Here is a 10,541-nt window from a genome sequence, read left to right as displayed (position 1 = left end):
ATATGTAAATTGTGTGAGGTTCCCCTGGCAAACAGCACTGTATATCCATCTAAGGTGTCACCGTGGTCTGTCTTATCTTGGGGAGGGCACAGGAGTCAGATTGGGAGGATGAAGCGCAGGAAGTTGGGATTTTGGTGGAAAGTTTGCCCTCTGCCCTGTCAGGAAGAATAATGAATGCAAAGTTAAATGTTGTAAAAATCATAAAGAAACATTAGTTAGCTGTGAAAAGATGGCAGACTGTAGCAGTTGTTCCAAAATAGATGTTCTTTAATGTGCTCACTCTTTGGCATTTAGTAAGCTTCCAAGGATGGAAAGAAAGGGAAGTTTAATTTAGAGAAGCCTCCTGCCCTTCTTAGCTAGGGATCAGCTGCCCAACATGAAATAATAATGCATTCAACTGTCCATCTTCTGGTGAGTAACCTTTATCATCATTGCATTCACCAGCACTAACAGCAAACAGTGAGTATGAAATGTTGTATGAATTCAGGGAAAACTGATAGGGTCTTTGTGACCTTAATGTGATTATTTTCGTGCTAAAGCATACAGTATAAAAGAAACTAGAACTCTCAATATGAAGGGTCCAGTTCATAAAAAATGTATGTACCATTAACAAGGGAGTTTTATGCACTCTACTTAGGGGGTGAAGAAAAGTAGAATGAGTCTATTTTGAATAAGGAACATACTTTTGCAATTATATCCCTTCACCTTTTCTGCAGCAGTGACGCTTCTTTTCTCACATGTAGTATCTGAAGTGGAAGAATATTCATATAGGCACCGATAAGAAAAAAACTTCAGTTAGGGAAAAGAGAAAGAAGAAAAGACAACGAAAGAGGAGCAAAAATAAAGACCGGAAAGAATAACATTTCAGGCAGTGGGGAGAGCAGGTTTTTTGCGTTCTCTGGGATTTAGTGCCTTGGTATGGTAGTGGGTTTTTTGTTTGGTGGTAGATATAACTGGTGGTTGCCCAGGAGAAGTTCTCTGTAACATGAATCACTTTAATAGTCATATTTTCATTTTAAACAGTCATGGAATTTTGTTGTTATCGGTCCCGACCCAGAAAGACGCAGGTGTGTAAATACAAGCCAAGCTCTGTGTGTATGGGTAATGGACACAGTGATTTTGGGTACTTTATGTGTCTTGCGGGAGAAGATCCTTTAGGAGAAAATATCCCCGGGGACCAGGCAAAGGTGAGATTTTGTGCTCTGATGGCAGAATGATTTTGAGCTCTGCAGTGATTTTGGTAGCTTTGCAGTGGCAACTGCGTGGCAGTTTCAGATAAGTAAAACGCCACAGTTTTATAGTTAAGTACTGAGTGATGCAGTCAGTAAAGCAAATCTGCTCTATTCATTCTGCTGTCTAATTCAATCCATTTTGTATACAGGATTTTTAGCTTTTCTGTACAGGATATTGCATTGACATATATGTCAATATGGTGGATCAATATGGCATTTCCTTATCACACCACAAACATTTTCGAAGGTAAACTAGAGGGTTTTTGTACATAGGTAGGGGAAAAGTGAGCATGAGAGCTATGTAAGTTGAGACAATCTGTCATCGTGGAAGACAGGCACAATACTCGTGTATTGTGCTACAGTGATTGAACAGTAAAATAATGTTGACGTTGCAGCGTCGTTAGGTTTCAGAGTTAACAGGTGCTGGTGGTAATTCTGCACACACCCAGATCTCTACTTGTTTGGTTTTCTCTGTGAGGCCGCCTGAAAGAAAAGCTTAGAATCTGAAGTAGAGGTCACCAGGAAAAGGTGAATTGTTTAACAATGTGCAGGATAACCTGATACTTGAGAAGTTTTATACAATCCAGACGAGTGAACTGTATGACACATCTTGGTCGTGAACTAGAAGAAGACAGCTATCTGACTACTTAAAGTAAATATGAGAAGTCCAAGCTTAAATTCATACCTTTCAATATGTGATTCATTATTCTCATTTAATTTCTGAGCTCAGTTTTCTTTCCTGAGGTAACAGGAATATCTTCTCTGATAACTGTAGGATAATACTGATGTAAAACAGATTCAGCATAAAATTGCAATTTTCTCTCCTACAACTACTGTAAAATTTAGATGTGTTGGTGAAATTCTGTGTAGCAGTCTGATTAGTAAGGTTTTACAATGAGGTGATTTGGAAAGGCTTCCTACCTACATGTCCAACTTCTGAGGCAGCAGGAAAATGAAAATAGTGAAGTTAAGAGCCACAATATGGTACTTTGTGGCAGAATGAAGATTGTTTGGAGGGAATGTTACATTTTTCTCATTATCAGCTGTATCTTTTTCTTTCAGCTATTAAATTTTGTTCATCAAGATTGCTCCTGGTATAATTGCTGACAATTAAGGGTTCATTTAATGAAAAGCTGAGTTACTTTAATCAGAGATGATGGACTTTCACATACCATACTCGATAATTTGAATATTATCAGTCTATTTAATCTCTTTTAAAAAGGTTTTTTTTCTCCTCATAATATGGCTTATGATCTAAATGCAGCTATATTACATGTTCAGACTGTGAGTTTATTAGTTTTAAAAATGTAAGACGATTTTTTCTCACAGGCAGTATTTTCAATTTAATGATTTCATTCTTGAAGTTGTATTTTTAATATGAGTTGGCTCAATGAGTAAGAAAAAGTCTGCTCTTGATTTCTTTTTGTTACAGTTACTGAGAGATAAATACAAGTAATTTAATGTCATATTGTGGAACTGTATCTCAGGATTTTAATATGAACTGTTGCTTGAAATGCTGTGTTCTTTTATTAATTTGATTCATTTAAAATATTTGCTTTAATGGGTATCTCAGAAGGATTTATGCATTCTTTTGATTACTGAAAATCTAGTATTATTAAATGTGATCCTTCTTGTTTTTCAAAGCATTGAGTGCTAAAGAGAGGTGGCCCAGCATCCCCCTGGTTCTGATACAAATGTGAGACACATTGAGTTCATTCTTGAAGGCCAAGGGGAAGTTATTTATGCCCAGATCATCTGCTGGGGCTAGTTCTTGGGCTTGAGCATTGGCTCTGAGCAGGCGCTGCTGCAGCATTTGAGGAGACCCCAGTGTGTGTCACGGCTGTGGCGCAGGCACACACCTGCAGATGTATCAGAAGGTGCAATGGAATTTTTTGATGTTTCTCTCGTGGTTTTTCCATTTTCAAACCAGGTATATTTCAACAAGGTTTTTTTGCTTTGATTTGAGGATTTTTTTCCTTTTTTTCTTTTTGATAAGGGGAAAATAAGGTTGCTTTTGTTTTACTTAGCTTCATTTTAAATAATACTTTATTTTAGGAGAGTTATTTTACAATGTTTACAGTGCACTTCAATTTTTTATTGTGTCGTGCCCTCCCAGCCCCTTGGTGGGATGAGAGGTGAGTGTATGTATTATATAATTTATAATTAATTTATGATGAATCACATATTATGAATACTGCTTATTAAATATTAAAGCCTTGTCTACAGTCACGGCCATACCATGGCAGTACTGCTCCTGTCTTCCTACGGTACTACTGAGCAAACTCCTTGACTCGGGGTGTGATGACAATGCTCAGTTGTAAAAGAAGTCTTAGCTCCCTGCCTAGGCAAACAGCGTTAAGGAGAATTCCTTCTCTTCCCAGAGTAGGTGACCTGTTACTGCCTTCTCCCTGCCCTATGCACACCAGCAATTGGAGGTGTGATGGGAATATAATCTCTCCAAAGTGTAGTTGAGAACAGAGATGGTGCTGCTGGTAGCTCCCCAGCTCCATAGTCACTGCTATGAGTCCTGGATCCTTGCTCCCATGCCCCGTGCTGATAGAAAGCTGAGCAGCGCTGGGGGATAGGCTTACAGGAGGTAATGGCCTGAATCTGGACACATGGAAAATCTAGGCTAGATTTTGACAGGTCTTTTTTATTAGTGAGGACTGGAATTTGGACAGGGGGATCATTTACCTGCAGAGGTCATTCCAGCCTCTGGAACTAATATGCTCCCAAGTAAAGGTGGTGAAACTGAGGGGAAAAGCAATGCAGGGGATCCTGCACTGCCAGTTTAGGGAAATGGTCTTCATGAAGGTATTTTTCCAAATTACTTGCAGTGAGTCTGTGAATCAGAAATAGTAACTGTGACCCAGAACTCTCCAGACTCCTCAGATCTGCCGAACTCAGGGGGATCACCTGGTCAACACTGTAAGGCAGAAAATCAAAAGTAGCCTTCTACCAGTGTTCTGCACCGTGCTTTGCCTTCCTGGGAGCTTTGACCTGTGTGTCTCGCTGAAGGTGGTGTACAGCAAGGAACAAGTGCTGTCACCGAGTGTGATGCAACAGAGCTTAACCCTGAAATCCTCGCCTCGCTGTATTTACGGCCAGCCCAGCAGGCAGGTCTTCCTGCACGTTTTGACAAAAATCCTGAGTCCCCAGTGGCGGTTACAGTGGATGTATGAGAAAGGGGAAATGTGGGAATTTCCATCTGCGAATATGGCATGCGTGATTTCATACAGGGTGCCACGTAATACCAGATTCGTGCACCTGGAAGCGTTTGCTGTTTTGCTGAGATGCCTGCATCATGTGGAAAGTGAGCTAGAAGCAGCAGGCAGAACGTTCAAGCACTGAAATAAAAAGATCCATCATCTGACATGAGTGACCAACTGAAAGGTTCATAATCCGGAGTAATTCCAATTAGTGCAGTGCAAAAGGAAAGGAATGCAATGAGTTTTGGCTTTATGGTCCTGTATAACCCGCTTGTACGACATACAGCTTGTGAGAGGAAATACTGCAAAATCCTTAGGGCACAGATAACAGAAAACAAGGGTTCTTAGGATAGCTGCACCATGGAAGAAAATGCTAAAGCACAGGCATATTTTTTCAGAACTTCTTATTTATTTTCTGAGAGCTCAAGCTATAGTAATTTCTATAAAATCTAATTCTAGTGAATTTTTGACTCCACTTTTGCTCTTTTCCCAGTGCTTTCATAGGACAACTTAATGATGTGACATATTATCAGGAGCTTGTTTTAATATTAATTAAATCACACACAAAAACAAAATTCTCAGCCCTTAAAGTTACATAAATAAAATTGATCTCTAAGGTTTGATCTTAATGGAGAGTGATACATTCATTGGTATTGAGCCTTTGATCTAGTATCACTTTATGCATACAGCTGTGATGAGAAGATTAAAAGAACACCATAACAATATGTGGAATTACCAAACGCGAAACTCTGTTTAGTAACAGCACTTTATTTTGTGGAGGAGGAACCCATACTGAAGAAAACCCGTCTTTGGTTAAGGGATGGCAGCGGCACTAGGGTTGTAATACATTTGAAAGAAACAGTTTTCACCGCATCTTGCGTATCTACTTACATTTCTTTTTTTTCAGGGAACTCCGATGAGTAAATTGCACATGAAAAATTTAGTGACCCTATCTCTTTTTGCATGTTATTAGGCAATTGTGAAGGTCCTCGGTGATTATAGTAGATCACCTTATTCTCATTATTAAATGACAGTGGTCATTATAATGCCAAGCATATTTTCATAGAATTCTTTATAAAATGTCAGCAAGTCTGTATGTTTTTATTGGTTCCAAATCAGATATTTCAATAGAATGTTTCTAAGTATTCCCAAAGCAATGTCCATTTCTGACTTTCTGAGACCACACCAAAATATTAGAAATTAATCAGATTTTCAGATTTCTGCATAATAACTCTGCACATTTATCGTTTAATCCTATTCTAAAACACTGTTGTGACTGACACCTTGCTGTAGAGATGGAAGTCAATTGAATAATACGGAGCAGTCAATTTTATTTGTACCTTAATGCGCTGAAGTATTCTTTTTTCCCCACATTTCCATTATTTATAAGTCTGTTCCCTTGGAGAATATACAGAAGAATTTGTTTTAAATGAGCTGATAATACCCTCTTTAAAATTTATAAGTATGACAGGACTGTATCCTTTTTCCTTAGTGCGTCAGGGTGTGCCAATAAACTGGTTCGCAATTGTCTGGCACTGCCTATTCGCAGGACAAACGTTGGAAAAGAGCATCCCGTTAAGGTTCACTTAGAATGGGATTTCAACTGTGCATCAGAAAAAAACTAACAGAACAGGAGCTATCGTACCGACCCAGAAACCTGAGGCCACTGCCAGGTCCTTTTTGAGAGATACCAGTGCACTTGCAGCTACTTTTGGTACTTGCTGTCATTCCTTCAGCTTCAAAGATAAATGTGGGCCAGATCGTGCCATCAGCGCTGAATCAATGGGAGTCCTTCACCGGGAGGAAATGGAGGATTGGGACAGAGTTTTGAAAATATCTCGGTACTTTCTCACCACTGATAGGACGTTATTCTTTCTCTTTTTCCTTTTCAAATCTGTTTTGCAGACTTCAGCAAAATCCAGTAGGGCTGGGCTGTGTTCTGTGCTTAGCAAGTCATTAACACCCAGCATATAGTTCGATTGTTGGATATTGATCATCTCAATAAATGCTGGAAATCCTTGGTTTCAACGAATTTTACTCGCTCCCCGCATACAATTTAGTAAACAAGGGGAATAGCTGTCATTTGGAAGTATACCTGTTTTCCGTTTTCCCTGTGCCTTTTTATTGCCTGTAACACAGCCTTGGCTGCCTCAGGAACTGACAAAAGAAAAGGATTTTATTAAGATACAAAGTAGATGCGACTTGATTGTTTTTCAGATAATTTTTGCTTTCAGAAATTAGAATGGCTGTTGCTCACCTAAGCGTAAAAAATGCAGTTCCACACACGTGGAGTGCTCATGTACTGTATGTAGATTGATGTATAATGCAACCCACATTAGCTGGCTTGATGATAGCTTCGGTTTCATTGCTGTCAGATTTCTGTAGCTCCTTGAATGAGCTGGCTGGTCTGAATGAATGTTAGCATAATTTATGCAGCTGATAAGTGATTTGAGTGCTTGAGTTATTGATAAAGCACTTTAACATATCATTTTCAGCTTGATGTTATGTGACATCAGAGTAGAAAGTAATGTGCCAGTCCCCAGGCTTGATATTAAAGTCAATCTGCTCTTTGGATTTCAGAGTCCAGAGGAAACACGGTGCTGCCTGACACGAGCCCAGCAGACCAGCACCAAGCCAGTCAGTCCCACCCTGCGTTCCCTGTTGGGCCTCAGGTCAGTATCTTTCTTTTCAGCTAATCGAGATGTGCAATTTGATGAAAAGTAAATAACTGCAATTGTTCATCTTTGATCTGTGTAACGTAGAAAATATGATTCCTTTTGGCTGCATTTAGTGTTACAAAAAGGGCGCATGTATTTATCACGTCTATGTCTTAAAAGTTATTTGTTTGGAGAGATTAGCTTTTTGTATTTTTTTCTAAAATGTAGTAATTTTGCATATTTAGGAGGTTAAATTATTTGATTTTCTTATATAAGTTATTTTTTAAATACATGTAATAATTCAATATTAAAAAGCTTGTACAGTTTAAATGCAGCCTTATTGGCTCTGACAGTTCTGTCAGTCACACACAGCTCCTGCATTAGTAAAGGCATTTAATTATCTTTTATGCCAGGCATTTATTTTCTTTAGAGCAAAATGTAGGCATAATAGCATGGCACTGTATAACATTTTAAAAGATTTCCCATATCACTCCACAGTTTTATCCAAGTTCAGCCACACTCTAAGAAGATACTCAGTGTTCTACCACTTTCCAGGGCAGTCTTGGTCCACATAGCTTCTGGTAATTGTTACTGTAGTGTTTTCTGCTTTTACCAGTCCATATACTACTGCAAAAATTTGGGAAATGTTGGCATTTAGGTACCTGTCGGCTGACTTGAGTTAGGTTTTCTTGTGTTCATACGTTACCTTTGGTGCACGTGTAATGAATTTTCCAGTCTAGATTCAACTGGGATTGCTGCCATGTTACATGACTGTAAGGTTTACAGCTTCAGCCTGCCGAGTTCGTCAAAACTTTCTGTGTAGTCAACGTGTATGCTTTAAGATATTGGAAGCAGTGCACACCTACAATGGAATATGAAAGGATCCCAGGCCAGGAGAGTTGTAAGTGCATAATGCCAAGCAGCGTGCAGTAAAATAGGTTTGTTGTCTGTGTTTTGCTACAGCCATTACTGACAGCCCAACAGTTAGCCTCAGCAGTAGCGGGGGTGATGCCAGGAGGCACTCCAGCCCTGAATCAGCCGATCCTTATTCCTTTCAACATGGCTGGGCAGCTGGGGGGCCAACAAGGACTTGTGCTGACTCTACCTACAGCGAATCTCACCAACATCCAAGGGCTGGTAGCAGCAGCTGCAGCAGGAGGCATTATGACTTTGCCATTACAAAATCTACAAGGTAAGCCATTTTTAGCTTTTTTCTAATAGATTCTTTTGCCTGTTTGTTTCACTTTATCTCTTTTTTAAACCAAGTGATCTCTTTTTCCAATGAAATGTTGTTCTTGATGCATATTGAAAGGTAATACTTGGGTTGTCTACTGAATACTTGAGAAATACTTCAGGATATTTGCATTTTTATAAAAACAGATTGGAGGTTGGGTCTTAGACTCTATGGGTCAGTAATGGGTCAGTAATGTAAAGTACTTGAATGATTCATTAGGCCTTTCTGTCATCAGTGATCAATGTTCCCTACTCACCATTCACTTAAAAATTTCAAATGACAGCATGAAGACAAACATTCAGTTTCACTGCTGTTTAGGGTAGCTAAATGAAGAGGGGCAACTAAAACCACAGTATTACATCAAAATCAGTTTTAAAAATCCTTTTATTATAAAATCAGAGTTTTCCATGTTCACTGCCATCAGTGCCTTGGGTATGTGTTCTCATTCTTGCTGTGGGAGGTCTGCCTTGTCGATAAGGTTCTGTCATTCCTCATCCAAGCTGTTGAGGGAGTTGCATGATTCCAGAGTCACATGCAAAATGTGCATCTCTGTACCTATCCTGCCCATCACCTGAGCTGTACTATGTTGGCAACAATTCTGCCCTAAGATATCTGCTGCATTCTCCCTGTGGTCTAAAATCAGACTGAAAAGCAATTCTATGAAATACTACATCCCTGTTCTTTCCTAGTACTCTCTGCTGCTCGATGAGTGCATCTAACGCAGGTAGAAACAGCACTCAATCCAAACACATATGATGTGAAATCCAGATGTATTTATCCTCTAAGCCTAATAATGTTGATTGCTTCTGAGGGAGCAGTTGCTGCGGCACAGAACAAAAACAAGTACAGCGAGATAAGTATTACCAAAATCTTACAATAGAATTGTGCAGCATTAATGGAAGGGGATGGCAAGGAAGTGACTGTCCAGTCTGAAAGCGGTAAAGGGGTGGGCAGAAAGTATCAAAATAAACCTTTAGCTCTTTCAATTTATTTATTTATCTTTTTATTTATTTCTTGCCAATGTAGAAAGTAGTAAAAGTTTTCCTTGGACAGAATGGAAATTTTTTAAATGAATGCTCTGCACTGCACCTTAAGTACTTGTTAGTTATTAAACTGGTGGCCGCTGATTACCAGACGGATTGTTTGAAGCACCAAATCCTACAGGTTGTCAAACAGAGATAAGGAAGAGACAGCTGGTGTGTCTAACAAACTCCCTTACAAACCGCATGCATAGTACTCTCACCTGTTGGAGCAGCTACTTGCCTTTACCTTGTGCATGTTTTAAAGTTTAATGTCAACAGACCTCTCATCATAGTTGTAAATGGTTTTCACTTTAATGTTTAAAATAATGTCTCTCTCATACCATTAAGCTGCACTGAAGAACCTGTCATTCATAAATCATAGATGAAAAGGACACACTAATGCACAAATTTTGCTTGTTTAAAATTTGAGAGTGCATGTAAAGTAGGGAACTGGAGATTAAAAAAATAATGCAGGAACAGGAGCGGGTAAAAGCAGATAGAACAAAGTGAAGAGGAAGTGGCTTTTTAGTGTAGGTGGACGATGAAATCTTAATGAAGAAACAGGCATTATAAAAATGTATCCTTCCACTCTGGAGTGCTCCAGGTTATAGTTGCTGGGTATGTAGTATTATAAATAAACATAAGCTCGTGCAGTTCTTACGTCATTTATTCACCCCGTGTTGCAAAGCTGGAGGGAAGGGATTCAGTCAAGTAACCTTTGCTCTTTAGTTTAGCCATGGGTGTCTAATTGCTAGCTAAAAGATGTAACTCTGCTGCCAGCTAAGTTTTGCGGGCAGTGACCTTACCAGATGAAAAGTTTTCCTCTCTACTGGTAGATAGAAGCATGGGTTCAAACAGGGCCTAGCTGGGTCCAATTCCCTGACTATGGAGACAATCGACCCTGCCATATAGTTGCTCCAGATAGCTCCCAAGAGCCCTCAATCCCAGTTGTAAGCTCCTGTTGTTTATAGCCCAGTGCATGTGTGAATGAAGGGAGGAGTCAGGTGGGAGTGCTGTGTTTCTAGAGAACATCTTTAGTTGTGTGATGTCATCAGTTCCACTGAACCTGGCTGACTGACCCCTGTTTTTTGTGGTTATTTGAAAGATAATCATAGAATGTGTGTTCTGTTTTATAGACAGTTATAGACACTTTCATAGGTATACTTGTAGAAGCCTGTGCTTCAACA

General features: G+C 39.4%; 1 protein-coding gene across 1 annotated transcript in view; it reads left to right on the top strand.

Annotated features, from left to right (window-relative positions):
• Window positions 1-7,021: 7,021 nt before the first annotated feature.
• The window catches only part of LOC104515274 (POU domain, class 6, transcription factor 2-like), a gene marked incomplete at its 5' end in the record, with an annotated part of 181,757 nt that continues 178,237 nt past the window's right edge, over window positions 7,022-10,541 (top strand). Inside the window, 2 exon segments of the mRNA XM_010159189.1 lie at window positions 7,022-7,113; window positions 8,062-8,290. Of these exon segments, the coding sequence (XP_010157491.1) occupies window positions 7,022-7,113; window positions 8,062-8,290 (321 nt within the window).

The sequence above is a fragment of the Eurypyga helias genome, unplaced genomic scaffold (assembly GCF_000690775.1).
Source record: "Eurypyga helias isolate BGI_N326 unplaced genomic scaffold, ASM69077v1 scaffold5799, whole genome shotgun sequence".
NCBI lineage: Eukaryota > Metazoa > Chordata > Aves > Eurypygiformes > Eurypygidae > Eurypyga > Eurypyga helias.
Note: the sequence above shows the minus strand (reverse complement) of the source record. Positions and strands in the feature narration are given on the sequence as shown.